This window comes from Pongo pygmaeus, chromosome 4 (assembly GCF_028885625.2).
Source record: "Pongo pygmaeus isolate AG05252 chromosome 4, NHGRI_mPonPyg2-v2.0_pri, whole genome shotgun sequence".
Taxonomy (NCBI): domain Eukaryota; kingdom Metazoa; phylum Chordata; class Mammalia; order Primates; family Hominidae; genus Pongo; species Pongo pygmaeus.
In genome coordinates, this window is record NC_072377.2 from 148,740,237 (window position 1) to 148,755,317 (window position 15,081).

At 38.1% G+C, this 15,081-nt stretch overlaps 1 protein-coding gene across 2 annotated transcripts in view; it reads left to right on the top strand.

Moving 5' to 3' along the window:
• Window positions 1-15,081, top strand: part of KCTD16 (potassium channel tetramerization domain containing 16) — a 325,798-nt gene that overhangs the window by 31,932 nt on the left and 278,785 nt on the right. The window contains exons 1-2 of one of the 2 annotated variants that reach the window (XM_054488310.2): window positions 2,312-2,962; window positions 3,306-4,463. In XM_054488310.2, the coding sequence (XP_054344285.1) occupies window positions 3,632-4,463 (832 nt within the window). In that variant the 5' untranslated portion in view covers window positions 2,312-2,962; window positions 3,306-3,631. Of the gene's footprint in view, window positions 1-2,311; window positions 2,963-3,305; window positions 4,464-15,081 lie in introns of those variants that run through there. The other variant, XM_054488308.2, reaches the window with a different exon arrangement.

Below are 15,081 nucleotides of genomic sequence, written 5' to 3' on the forward strand. Positions count from 1 at the left end.
ATTTTCCAAAAAAGTTAAGAACCTACTTGTCTCAAAAGTAACCTAACCTATAAAACCCAGACCAATGAACAGAACTCCTCATTTTAAAAATTCAGAATATTCTTCTTTTATATTATAAAATCTTTTAACTCCGCAATTTAAATTAATATTAATACTCTTTTTAAGAGTATTAATATTAATATTAATTATTGGCATGCTTTTTAAAAACATGTTTAGTAATCTTGAAATTTGTTTCAAATTTCAAGAAAATGTCTTGAAATTTGTTGTTTCAAAAAAAATCTTGTTGCTTAAATTTGCCGCCTCTCTATTCCTATTCAAGAATATCTAAGGTTAAAATGAGGACGGTTATCCTGCAGAGTCAGTGGTCTAAAGCCCATCCTGCTACTCTGGAATCGTGTGACCCTGAGGAAGTGCTGACCCTCTCTGTTCCTCAGTTCTGCATCTCTAAGATGAGATAGTTAATTTTCATTCCTCAAGTCCGTTTTAGCGCTAAAAGATTATGATTTTTCTTACTCTGTTCCTCCACCTACTGCCATACTGTCCCTGCAATGTTTTAATACCTGAGCTCCAAAGCTATCGTCATGACGTTTTGACCTACTCTCTTAGAAATAAAACGTTTGCTTACTTTACAACCAAAACCAGTACTTAATAGGTCTGAATTCAGATTTATTTTGTCTTTGACCTGATGTCAAAGAAATATTTATTTTGTTGTCGTGGTGAGCAGTGCATGCCAAGTAAACTTAGATCAGTATAAAAACTTAAAAATAAAAGAAAATCTAAATGTTTTGGCCCTATTAAGTTGCCAGATACAGAGCTGCACTGATAGCTTAGGGCACTAGATGGCGATATAAGTGCATCACATAACAGACATCGTCTTGATTGGTCCAGCATTAAAATCCTAACGATTGAGGCCAGAACAGGTTAATGCATTAGTTAAAGAAACAAAGTCAAATATAATCAGGTGTAGGAATGTTAGCTAATGCTCTGAATATGTTCAGTAACCCAATGCTTATTGAAAGAAAAGATTGTTAAAGTAGAAACTAATTTATCCTACTGTTGAGCGTATCTTCAAGCTAATTTTTTTGGGCAAGAGTTGGCAATAAACACGTTTCTCATAAAATGTGTATAATTCCTAAGTTCACCTCCATTTTTGGTTTTCACTTTTTAAAAATAGCAATTGTTTGGGATGGCGTGTGCCTCACATATATTGTTCATTGACCAAGCACTATATTCTTATCAGGGATGTGAGCCCCAAGACACTGGTGTTTTAAAGGGGAAATGGCCGACTTACTGTAAGCTGTTGGCTGGGCCATTATTGACTGGCAGGCTCAACTGGAAGCACTTTGTTAGTGGATTAGGTTGCCCTGGAAATGCCTTACTGAAACTCTAATGATGCACTTAAGGGAGCCCTCTGGAACAGGAGTAAAATGTCTTTTAGCAGGAGTGCCTTCCACCAGAGTCCTCTTGGGATGACTTGGGAGGGGCTGGGGGCACGTCCAAAGAGATGCTCAGTAAGGAAACAAACGCAGAAAAAGGTTGCAGGTATCAATTTCTTACAGGTAAGCTAAGATAATGACTTATGGATGTAAACCGTGGGCTTTCTGTGGGTGCCAGTGCTTCATGTCTTCATTTTGAAAGAGCATCATTAATTTCAGAGAGGGTGTTTATGTATCTACCTATCTACATAGATATTAATAGTTATCTATTTATTTGCTAGGAGGTTGTGGTGGCAGGCAGATGAAATAGAAAAGAAAAAAGGGAGAATTTGAGTGAATATGGTTTAAATCAAAGGATTAAAAAAAACACTTTGTAGTTTGAACACTGGGGTCATTTGGTGTGCGTGTCTGTGTTTTAAAACAAGCATTAGAGGGATATTTGCCCTTCAGCAGGAAGGAATTCCGTGAACGAGGATGGGGGAGGGGGGAAGATTTGTAGATTTTTCAAATAAAAAGTCAGTTGTGTTTATCTCACAACTTACCTCTTGGGTAGGGGGCAGGGATTTGCTGTGGGATGGTGATGGTGGTGGAGGTAAAGACAAGAAAGAAGGAAAAGGCCCTTGGAAACTCCAGACTCCAGGACAGGACAGGGAGGGAAGTGGCTGCGCAGCACTGCGTCCCCGCCCCAAGCCCTGCGCGCCTGGCAATCGCGTGCCCACCGCCGGAGCGCGGCGTCCCCGTGCAGTCCTGGCAACCTGTCACCGAGGAGGACGTGACTCGGAGCTGCCTCCGCTTTCTCCAAGCCATATTCCTTTAAGATGATGTAATAGTCATTTCCCTGGATGGTTTCTTGTCTGCACTGCTGAAACAACAGCATCCGAACTGCACTGGGAACTGTGGAACCACCCAGCTCCGCCGCCAGAGAAGCCGGAGCCCCGGGCCCCCCGCCGGCATCTCTGCCCTGCGTTGGCCTCTGGCTCCCACCGGCTCCCACCTGGCTGGGAACATGGGAGTCCGTTTGCCCTTGCCGGCAGGTGGGGTGGCTACCTGGGACCCTAGCAGGGCACATCTCTCCATCTTTCTGCTTCTGGGCTTTCTGAAAAGCTTCTAAGTCCTGGTACCTCTTGCAACTCTCTTCTAAGGATCCTTTCCAAAGATTTCTTTTTCCATTTTTCTTTTCCCCTGGGGAAGCTTTGGTTGAATATTTTCTCTGCTTTACTTCTCAACCCAACCTCCTCTCATCACGGTTTAACTTTTTTGTGACTTGTTTTAACTTAAGATACGGAATGAATACATATGTACCTACATACATACATAAATACAAATAGGCATTTATATAAATACATATATATAATAGTTATTTTCCAAGAGCACACCTCTCTGGCAGTTTTCATTGATACCTCGGTCGTTTACCTGTTTGGAATTTGACAAGATCCAGACTCAGTTTGGCTGTGGATTTTGATTGCTTTACAAATGGTTATTATTTTTTTTTTTTCTCAAGAACTGGGTCTCCAGCACTCACTAAGGTAAGCTCTAAGACTTATTGCTTTTCCTGTCCAGCTGAAAAAAAAATTCCCATTTAGAAGTTGAAAATTGCATGTTTCTTTTTAATGTAGACTTACAAGTAAATTGTTTTTCATACTAATTGCTGGAGACAGAGGCTTACAGATAAACATGTAGACACAAAATAGCATGAGAGAAGCTATGATTTAATTGAAGAATGGCTGAGATCAGTAGTTCCAGAGCTGCTTATGTAAAATAATCTCTCTCTCCCTCCCTCTGTTTTTCCCTCCCTCCCTCTCTCTCCAGAGGACTCTTTTTCTGACTCATTCCGGGTTTGAGGAAATATTTTTTTCTCTTTTCCTTCAGACAGACATCTGAGTAACTGGGGAATTGGCCTGCCTTGCATGTGAGCTTCATGGAAGATTGGATATAGACGAGTTGATTATATTTTATGAAGTAGCAGCTCACTACCATCCACCATCCAGGGTTTAAACTACTTTTTCAGCATCACTTCACCTGTGGACTCTTATACATTTTGCTTTCTTGGGGGAAAAATACTGGGATAAGAGGAGGTCATTTTTTAATAAGTTAGCATCCTTTTCCCTTTCTTACAAGTTGATCCAAAGGATAAGGCTGTGACTCCATTGGATTGCACCTTTAAATCAAAATAGCAGCAGCAGAAGAAAGGGACAATGGCTCTGAGTGGAAACTGTAGTCGTTATTATCCTCGAGAACAAGGGTCCGCAGTTCCCAACTCCTTCCCTGAGGTGGTAGAGCTGAATGTTGGGGGTCAAGTTTATTTTACTCGCCATTCCACATTGATAAGCATCCCTCATTCCCTCCTGTGGAAAATGTTTTCCCCAAAGAGAGACACAGCTAATGATCTAGCCAAGGACTCCAAGGGAAGGTTTTTCATTGACAGAGATGGATTCTTGTTCCGTTATATTCTGGACTATCTCAGGGACAGGCAGGTGGTCCTGCCTGATCACTTTCCAGAAAAAGGAAGACTGAAAAGGGAAGCTGAATACTTCCAGCTCCCAGACTTGGTCAAACTCCTGACCCCCGATGAAATCAAGCAAAGCCCAGATGAATTCTGCCACAGTGACTTTGAAGATGCCTCCCAAGGAAGCGACACAAGAATCTGCCCCCCTTCCTCCCTGCTCCCTGCCGACCGCAAGTGGGGTTTCATTACTGTGGGTTACAGAGGATCCTGCACCTTGGGCAGAGAGGGACAGGCAGACGCCAAGTTTCGGAGAGTTCCCCGGATTTTGGTTTGTGGAAGGATTTCCTTGGCAAAAGAAGTCTTTGGAGAAACTTTGAATGAAAGCAGAGACCCTGATCGAGCCCCAGAAAGATACACCTCCAGATTTTATCTCAAATTCAAGCACCTGGAAAGGGCTTTTGATATGTTGTCAGAGTGTGGATTCCACATGGTGGCCTGTAACTCATCGGTGACAGCATCTTTCATCAACCAATATACAGATGACAAGATCTGGTCAAGCTACACTGAATATGTCTTCTACCGTAAGTATAAATGGTTGTTTTAATTTTTTATGTGTGTCAATGCTCTTCACAAATGTATATGGTCTGTGTGTTCTCTCCATACCTAAGGAACATGATTTGGAATTCTTTTTAACTCTTGAGTTGTAGTTAGAGGATTATAGGTTATAATTCAGCTCTCATGTCTAACCTAAGGCAACTTTTATCAAATGAGGTCACAGAATATTCAAAGGCCTCCAAAATAATAAAATGCAAATGATGTTGGTATATGCAATATGTAAAATGGAACAAGCATGTATGCCTTTTTGTTTTTGCCAGATATTGAATTGGGAAAATAAGGTTGATTATTACATCTTGGCTGTTTGTCCACAGGAGCTTGGTATACTCAGTGGATGAATTACTGCTGTCTATTCATTTAGCTGGACTTTGAGGTCTATTAAGCTGGTTGCTGAAGACTTGCTTTCATCAGGGGCTTTGAAAACACAAATGGATGTTGCAATGAGTAATGTGGTCTTGGCTAGATGGCAGTACAGACTGCTGAAAGGCCCCCTGCTCCCCCCAAGTCTAAATTTTGCTTTTAAGGGTTTTACAAATCTGCTGTTTGATTCTGAAGCCTTTTGTACTGAGACCTGAGTTGCACTGCAGACTTACTTAAGCTGAACTTCATGTAAGATCTATCTAAAAGGAACTAGATTCTTGAGAATTGTCAATCACATTTAAACACCTTCAGACAGCTGAGGTGGTAGAATTACTGACATAAAAGGAAACCAGAGAGGGAGGAAATGAAACAGTGATATTGAAGCCTTTTAAGTAAGGGGTTCTTAGAGGTCAGTTCATTTGCTTAAATGAAGATACCCTGAAGATTCCTCATTTTATGATATGGCATTATTCTAAACTATAAACTATGAGCCATTGCTCTCTGAAAGGAAAAGAGTAAATCAGCCTGCACTCTTTGGTACATGATTTTAACTGCCGATTTTCAACAGGCCCAGGAGTTGGGTGAAGTAAATTCCACAAGAAATATGTTTCCAGTGTTAACATTTGATTTCTTATTCTAAAACAAATCCAGAATTCAGGATTAAAATATCTAAATTTCTTTAAACATAAAAGTAGGACTGAATTTCTTGGACTGGTTTTTTTCCTTAGTTATGTTTATTCATTTGGCAATGGTGCTGGGAACCTTGGTGAAGAGGCTAGTGGGAAGCCAAGTCATTCTCTACTAAGCTATCACACATTTGGTTAAGACACATGTATTGCATAGCCAGAACAACCTGTGGGAAAAGAACAAAATCAGTAATCAGTTCAGGAGTATATTGATGTGCAATAACAAACATCATTTGGTTCATTAATCCTATCTGTGGCCTTTATCTACAACCTTTATCTTCCTTTATTCTAGAGCTTAGTGGACAGGTATTGTTTTCTTCCTTTTGGTAAATTTCCCACTAGTGTAGAGATAAGATTCCAGCTTTTTAGCTTCCCATAAAGGAATATGACATTATCTATAATTCTGAAGAAGAAATATCTTCTCCAAACTTTTTGGAGAAGTACATCTAAGAGATAGTTCCAATGCAGCTTTGTAATATTTACCATGTTCTCCAATTTTGAATATTTGAAAACATATCATCATAAGAAGCTTCAACCAAATAAGTGGAAACATACCAGTTATACCCTCCAAAAAGACCACATTGGATTTATAGTCACTTGCTTACATAAATGAGACCCACACACTGAAATTTATTTGTCTACCAGTGGCATTTCTGTGTTCATCAAAGGCTCATCTGTCCAACACGATTTCCCTTTAGATTGCTCTGGACAGGCTCCATTCTCCTATGTCATTTCTTCTTTCTTTGTTGAATTGCTGAGAGTTTTCTGAGGAACAGTTTGTTCTCCATCTCTCCATGGACAGGCTAGCACAAATGCACAGGAACTTCATACCAGCAGCATATATCTTGCAAATGATATACTTCCCCTTTGTACCCAACATCCAGAGCTAAGTGTTAACTCTTCCTCTGTCGTAGGACCAATGAAACTGACAGCTGGCTTTCTAGGGTGCATAACAGCTTCCGTGCAGCTGCTTAGCCATAATTATTTAATTGGAAGCTGCCAACTGTGCCTATATAAGCATTAATTCATCAAGCTGTTGTGCTCGGGTTAATGGGCCGAAACCATGGGAGATGCTCTAAAGAAGGGAGTTGGCTGCATGCAAAGATGCTTTTCACAAAGGAACTCAACTTCCTCCTGGGCTTAGGGGGAAATATATATATATGTGTATATATATATATGTGTGTGTGTGTATATATATATGTGTGTATATATATATATGTGTGTGTGTGTATATATATATATACATACAAGCTCCTTAGATCTAAGGAATTAACAATTTAAGCAATCAGTGTTTTTTAATAACACAGGAATAATGCAGAGTCACTTTGCATGGATCAATATCTCAGTAAAAAATAAACAGCAAGAAATTAGTGCATAGCATGATGATTCATAATCATGGGGAGAGACTTCTTGTTTCCCTGTTTGCCTATTTTTTCTTCTGAGTCTTCCAAGAAAAATTTGGGAGACCGAAATCTACCTATCAACCATGAATAAGTTAGATTCTTACCTCATTTAAATTTTCATGTGGACCTAGAATTGATGGTCAATATCAGGTGGTTTTCAGTGTGTGTTTTGTTAATGTAGAACTATGAACAGTGAAAAAGTCAACAGGTGTTTGTATGTGCTTAAGAGGAAGGTAAGAAATGTGTTTGTCTACATCACTCGCACACCAAAATACAGGTGAAATGCTATGGATTATGATTCACTTATATGCAACTAAAAGAGTTAATATGAGTGATAGAGGAACATAGAAAAGAAACGTCTACCCTAGGGATTGCCTTACGAAGTATTTTAGACATGTCCTTTGCTTTAATTTAAAACAATAAGAAGGTTTCTTTACTACTTTCCCACCCAACTGACTGAATAATTACTTTTCAAGCATTATGTGGAAGGTGAGGTCATAAATATCAGAAAATGCCTTCTTGATTCACCTCTAAATAAAATGAGAACTGTGTAATCTGGAAAAGACAAGTCCTGATTTTGAACTAGATACTCAATAACAATTCACATCACTTAGGAACCAAATGACAGGTGCATGGAAATAAATGAACCTTTATTTCCAGAGCCATCTTCTGATGCCTGAGAGAGTGGGAAGATTGTTCTTGGTTGGAGAGAATTATGCACGTTTCCATAAGCCTACTCATGAGTGAGTTACTTCAGCCAAATGCCTGAAAGCACTAAGATTTAAAGGCATTTGCCTCTAATAAAACTGTGATAACGTGACCACACTTAGGGAGGTTAATTCATAGGACACTTATTCTGAAAACATACACTCTGAATTCTGTGAATTATGGAAACAGACACACTGATTCATCATCTTTTCAACAAATTGCAGCTTGTAAGTGCATTTTAACCTTTCTTCTCTTTACTTATTTTCCTAAAATTTAGAGTTGCTTCCACAGAAGTCTCTAAATTACCTTTTAGATGCAGTATATATCTTCAGGATTATTGATCAAGATAGGCTGTTGGAAAAAAGTAGATCAAGAAATTATCTTCCATTTATAATTCAGCTGTGTGACCTTGTATTGGGGAGAAATATATGCTTTGGCCACTGTGAATAATTTAGCTAAGATTGACTTTAACAAGCTTCAATAAGAGCATGTGCCCATAGAGCCTAAAGTATAATAATAATAATAGTCATAATAATAAAAAATAAAAAATAAAAAAAAAGAGCATGTGCTTTCATAAGAAAACAGGTGGAAATGCATCTACCCTAAAATGAATCTAGCTTTTTTTTTCTCCTGGCTACTTGAAAGATACCAGTACAGGTTGAGCATCCCTACTTCAAAAATCCCATATCCAAAATGATTCAAAATCCAAAACTTCTTGAGCACCGGCATGATGCCACAAGTGGAAAATTCCACATATAAGTACTCAACACAAACTTTGTTTCATGTCCCAAATTATTAAAACTATTGTATACAATTACATTAGGCTATGTGTATAATGTGCATATAAAACATAAATGAATTACATGTTCAAACTTGAGTCTTACCCCTAAGATATGTCGTTACATATATGCAAATATCATAAAATCTGAAAAAATCCAAAATCTGAAACATGTCCAGTTCAGGCATTTTGAGTAAGGGATACTCAACCTGTTATAATTTCAATTTTTATTACCTATAGAGATATGGTATTGGCACATTCAAAGTGAAACATCAGGGATAGCAGAGTGGCCAAAATCATAAGGTATGTGAGGTTTGGTCCCTACACTACCAGCATCTCTCTCTGTGACTTCCTTCTGTTGTCTCACCTTAGCTGCTCCTCTTTCCTTCTGTTTGAGTCACGCTTGCTCTCCAGTTCTTTCTCCCATGCCATAATCAAAGCTCGTCAGGAAAAATTCTGCTCTGTCATTATACTTAGAATGCTTTCAAGGCATGATGTTACCTTCCCCAGGGGTATTTGTACATAAGAGCACTTTTAATAGTTGTGGATCAGGCATCCTTTTACACTGAAGAAAGTGTTCTTAAGATTTGAAGCTTCTTAATTTCTGATGAAAAACAAACCACAGTTTAAGTATAAGGTTTCATTATGAAGTCAGTTTAGACCCATGCTCAGGCAGATATTGGATAATAAAGGGCAGAAGCAGCAGGCATAATTTTTCTTATTTCTTTAAGATGCTGTGCACTGAGAGTTGGGCTTAATAGAACAGTGATATAAGCATGTTAGTGAAGTATTTTATTATACTGTTTTCACTTCTGTGCCAAGCAAGAGTTGTTACCTGAGCCCAGTCCCTTGTAGGAGAAGATTAAAATAGTTTCTTCCTGGGTCTGTGGCATCAGGGAAGGTATTTGGCAGCAAGAATTGTGTCAATGTATGGGCGAAAAGGGGAAGTCTCTGAAGTTGCCCCCAAGTGTTCTGACACATTAAAATATATATGATTGGAAAGAGAAGACCAAATGTTTCTAACAGCCTAATGAGGTTGTATCTAATCAAAGAAATTAGAAATGGAAATAGCTGAGAATGTGCCACAAAGCTCCATCTGGAACACCTCCAAACACTAAACACGGAAAGGAGTGACTACGCATAGGACGAGTGCCAGTCCCATGCATAGAAAGAAGTCTTCCAGAAATGGATAGATGAATGCTCAGTTTCTGCATCATAACGCACTGTTGCTCTTTTTCTTTTGCCTCTGCGATGGCTTTTCTCAAGTATTGTGTTTCTTGGCAAATCAGTTAATTTTTTTTATTACAGAAATTTTGAAATGTACCCAAAAGTAGAGATAATGGCATAATGAACTTTCATGTAACCATCACCCATCTCTAATAATTACACTTAGCACAGCAAGATCAATCTTGTTTCATCCATATTCCTACTTACTTTCCCTTTTGTCAATGCTGGATTATTTTGAAGCAAATCCAAGACATCAATTCATTTCTTTATCCACAAATGCTATGGTATATATTTCTAAAATATAAATTATTTTTAAAAGCAACATAACATCATTATATGGTATTATACCATATACGATTATAACATACAAAATTAATAATTCTTTAATATTATCAAATATCTAGTCAGTGTTTAAAGTTTCCTGATTTCTTCACAATGTTCTTAAAAGTTGGTTTGAATCAAGATGCAAATGAAATCTACATATTATATTATATTTGTTTGCTAATTTTATTTTCTCTCATAATTTAAAAAATATTGCATATAACTTATATGCAACAAAGTGGTAAAATGTCCATCTTACATCTCTTTTAATTCCTCCCTGTCTTTCTCTTGCTCTATTCCCTCTTCTCTGTTTTCCCTTCCCTTCCCTTCTTTCTCTCTCTCTCTCTTTTTCTTTCTTTCTTTCTCTTTCTTTCTTTCTTTCTCTTTCTTTCTCTTTCTTTCTTTCTTCCTTTCTTTCTTTCTTTCTTTCTTTCTTTCTTCCTTTCTTTCTTTCTCTCTCTGTCTCTCTCTTTCTCTCTCTCTTTCTTTCTTTTTCTTTCTCCTCTTTTTTACAACTTACTTGTTTCGTGAAATCAAGTTGTCATGTTGAATATTTTGCATTCTGGGTTTTGCTCATCCATCTCTATGATCTCCATGATATTATGAACACACCCTCCCCAATCCTTATGTTTTTGGTAAGCTAGTTAGATCTAGACTCCAGATTTTAAAGGCCTAATCAGATTCACTTAGTATTTCTGAGAAGTTTTCACAGGTGATAGCAAGTCCATTTTACAATTTGCATTGGAGGACTGAAATGCTGTATGTTATGGAGGCAAGGTAAGGGCATGTTTTTATTGTTAGCTTTTACATATTTATCATCTGAATCAATAGCGATTGAGTGTATTCTCTCCATTGTTCAAGTTGATTCTGATGACAAAGCAGGCATTCAAAGAGGTCCCTTATTTTCTCTCCAGTCATTCAAGGTCTAGTATTGCACTTCCATTCTTGTCATTAGATTAGGCTACCATTCAGGTGCTTCAGTGAGCTTACCAAGATGTGCAGTGGGCCCTGTTGACTATGAGAATCATTTTGGGTAGAAAAGTTTGCCTTCTGGCTATTCTGATTTTACATTTGAGTATCTTTGTATTCTTTCAATTGTGCTGAAACTCCACTGAACTTACCATTTGTGTTTCCCAAGCCTCTTCTCTAAATGGCATTGTTAGTCACTCAGTTGCCCAAGGAGGAATAAAACATAGGTGACATTCCTGATTCTTTCTTCTCCCCACTTTCTCCAATCTCTAACAAGTCCTGTTGGTTCTTCTCCTTCATCTCCCTCAGGTCCATCCTCTTCTTTCCATCTCCGCTGATGGAAAGGCCATGAGCATTCCTTTATTGCTTTTCTATACTATTGCAAATGAACTTAAATTGTTCTCCCCCTCCTGCATCCAGTATTTTCTCCTTTGGATCTATCCTCCTTGCTGCAAATATGATGAGATTTCTAAGGAGTGACTGACCATGTCACTCCTTTGCTTAAAGTTCATAATTGTCTTACAACTGCTCTTGTATTCAAATACAAACTCTTTAACATGAACCACATCCTTTTGTGAAATCACTTCTGCTTCCCTCCTCAGCCTCTACTGTTGCCATCCTGCCCTCTTTGCATTTATAATCTTAGCCACAACAGATCTTTTTTAGTTCTTGGATACTCTTGTTTACTTGCATGTTCATTTTTTGTGCGTGATGTTCCTTCTGCCTGGAACTCTGCCTCCATCTGCTTTGATTAGCTAAATGTTCAGTTTCCCAATCCAGAAGTTACTTCTTCTGGGAAGACTTTCCTAGTCCACCATACCTGGATTAGGTACCCCTTATCTTTGCCTCTTAAGATCCTATTTTTCTATATCACAGCACATATAATAATGTATTATACTTGTTTATTTACCTGTCTTTCCAACTGTAAGCTTTGTGAAGACAGAAACTGTATCTGTCATCTTCATTATTATACTGATTCAGTGCCTGGAACAAATGTAGGTATAGTACTTTATAAATATTTCTTTAGAATGAATTTTTAAAATTTCTTACTGCAATATTCTGTTTTGGTCATAGATGCTACTGTTTTGAATATACTATTGTATTATCTCTTAATAGAAGAACTGGAGGGCAGTGATGGTTTGATTGATGCTTTAAATAATAATAATAATGTTATTTTCTAACTTTCACTGAGTGCTAAGCATTTTACATACTAGTTGGAATTCTCACTGAAAGGTACTCTACTTTAGCACCTGTGCAAATATTCTAGCTCTAGGGAACTGAGAAAAACACTTACCAGCAGCAGAGTCTCCTGTGGTCTCCTTTTAGTTGGTTCATCCAAGCAGGAGTAAATTGAAGCTGGATGTGACCAGGGTTTAAGGAGCAACCCAGGAGGGACCCAGGATTCAGAAAAGTGCTGCAAAATTGATAAATATCCCCAATAGAAAAAGAGCTCTACTAGAAGGCAAACTGTACTGTGAGACCGACAAGGTTGCCTTCTTAATTTTCTTACTGCCAAAGTATTCCATTTCCTCTTCTTTTCCCATAAATGTTAATTATCATTTCTTAATGCCAGAGGCAGCATAACATAGCAGTTAAGAGCCTGGATTTTGGTGCCCAGGCAGCTTGAGGTTGAATCTCAGCTTTGCTACCACCAGATACATGATCATTAGCAAATTGCTTCCATGCCTCAGTTTCCTCAACTGTAAAATGGAAAGGATAACAATAGTACTTGCCACATAGAGTTGTTACGATAATTAAATGGGTTGATATACACAGTGCTTGAAACAGTGCCAGACACCCAGTCAGTGCAATGGAAGCCTTAATAAATATGAGGACCTCTAGGAATACTGGCATGGATGAGACATAAGTGCTTCCTTTAAATAACATATATGATTCTTTCTAATAGTCCTTTGAAAACTTTGCCCAGTTTGTTGATGTTAAAACAGGTTAAAACAAACAAAAAATATGCAGAAGTCACTTTATAAGAAGAAGTTTTAGCTATTCGTTATAACTGAATCTGAGGTAAAACCCTTAAAAGGCTTTGAATTCTAGTAACTCTTTGCTTCATTCTGGCTATTGCACAATGGAAGTGATTAATAGATGGTTTCCTCCCCCATCCTTCACCTTGATTTCAACCTGTGGCTTTTCGGAACCTAGAGTAATATATGATGGAATTAAAAATTAAGAATACAACTTAAATTATATATCTGATCACTGCAGAATTAGAATAACCTTTTGTGAATATCAGCCTAGAGAGTATTCCCTTTCATGGTGACAGAAAATGGTTATTGAGTATGCCACTGACAATAGGATCATTGAAATTGCTCCAGAAATGAAAACAAGACATTTTGCTTCACACTGTGAGTAGCTGTGTTATGTGGCATTCAAAAGAAATAAGATTGCTAATGGGATGGGAGTCTGTTACTGTGTGACCCATTCAAAAACTGCCCCATGTGAAGAAATTCATACTTCTTTCCTTTTATTCATCAGTTCCATTCCAGAGAAGAAAGTTATAATAATTTCCTCAGTCAAATTTACAGCAACTTTTTATTCTGAATAAATCTGATATAATCTGATTAGGAGTTAGTTGTATTGGTGAAAATAGAAAGCAACTCATTGAACATAATTTGGTGGCAAAGTTAAGAGACTGTCAGCCGGGCGCGGTGGCTCACGCCTGTAATCCCAGCACTTTGGGGGACTGAGGTGGGTGGATCACCTGAGGTCAGGAGTTTGAGACCAGCCTGGCCAACATGGGGAAATTCCATCTCTACTAAAATTACAAAAATTACCCGGGTGTGGTGACGGGCGCCTGTAGTCCCAGTTACTCAGGAGGCTGAGGCAGCAGAATTGCTTGAATCCAGGAGGTGGAGGTTGCAGTGAGCCGTCATCACGCCACTGCACCCCAGCCTAGGCCACAGAGGGAGACTCTGTCAAAAAAAAAAAAAAAGAAAGAGAGAGAGAGGCTCTCAGGCTGTTTGGCTGTTTTAGACAACATTGTGGACTGTCCAGGTCAACAATGAGAAAATAGAGAAAAGAACAGCTAAGCTCTGGTAGTGGTAACTTTTTTGTAAAGGGAACTCTGGAGCAGCACAGAAATTCTAGTAATTAGACTAAAGGAAATTAGGCATATGGATATTAAAGTGTGACAGAGGCATGGAATTAAAACCAAGGGAATTCTCTTGACTTGGAGAAGAGTTTCAGAGTTCTGAAGATACCCCAAACAGAGAATGAGCTGGATCACGTTGAAAAGCACATCAAGCACTGGTCAGGCATCACTGCTAATTTTCTTACGGCTTAAGCACTCATTTACATCAGTTAAAGACATTTTCCTATGGGCATATGCCTGCCAAATTACACTGTAATTCAAATGGAAGATAGAATCCAGTTTTTACTAATTTTCTTTCTAGTCAACTAGGTGAGATTTTTTTTCCTTAAACAGAGGGATATCTGTGTGGAGTTGTTCAATTTTGTCAAGCTGCAACAAAATAAAATTTATTAATTCCTATTTGCCCAATAAAAGTATATCTTAGAAAAGGAGCAGTTTCACTTGGCTTTTCTGAGTAGATGTTCCTCTGGGACAGAGAGGTAATAACTGATAATACAATGTGTGATATTTTCAACAATTTTAGGTCAGCTTTGGATGCTCAAATATATAAAATATTTATTTGGAAAGATGTTATTGCTTCACACTTATTGAGGACCTGTCTTATATGAAGTAATTTTCTGTAGGCCTGTTCAGTTAAAATGGGTAGAAAATGTCATATCTGTATGCAAAGAATCAGCATTCTGATTCACCAGCTCTTCATGTGAATGATTTTCTAGTACTTCTCCACAATCTGCCAGGGAAGTGATTAACAATCTGCATATACTTCATTGATTGGAAACTCCAGGCACTTCAAACCTTCCTTCATCTGCACCCTTACATACAGACCAAAAAAAAAAAAAAAAGTAATGAAGTGTAATTTTGTTTTCTTACACACCTTGATATCCTTTCGACAGAGTGACCTTCTTTAATAGGCAGATCTAGGTCTAGCCTCAGTTACTTGCTGAGAGTTCTGTTTACTACTTTCTGGGCACATGAGTAAATAACAGGCACCGTGACCTTGCTGTGTCCTTTGCTCTTGTGCCTGTT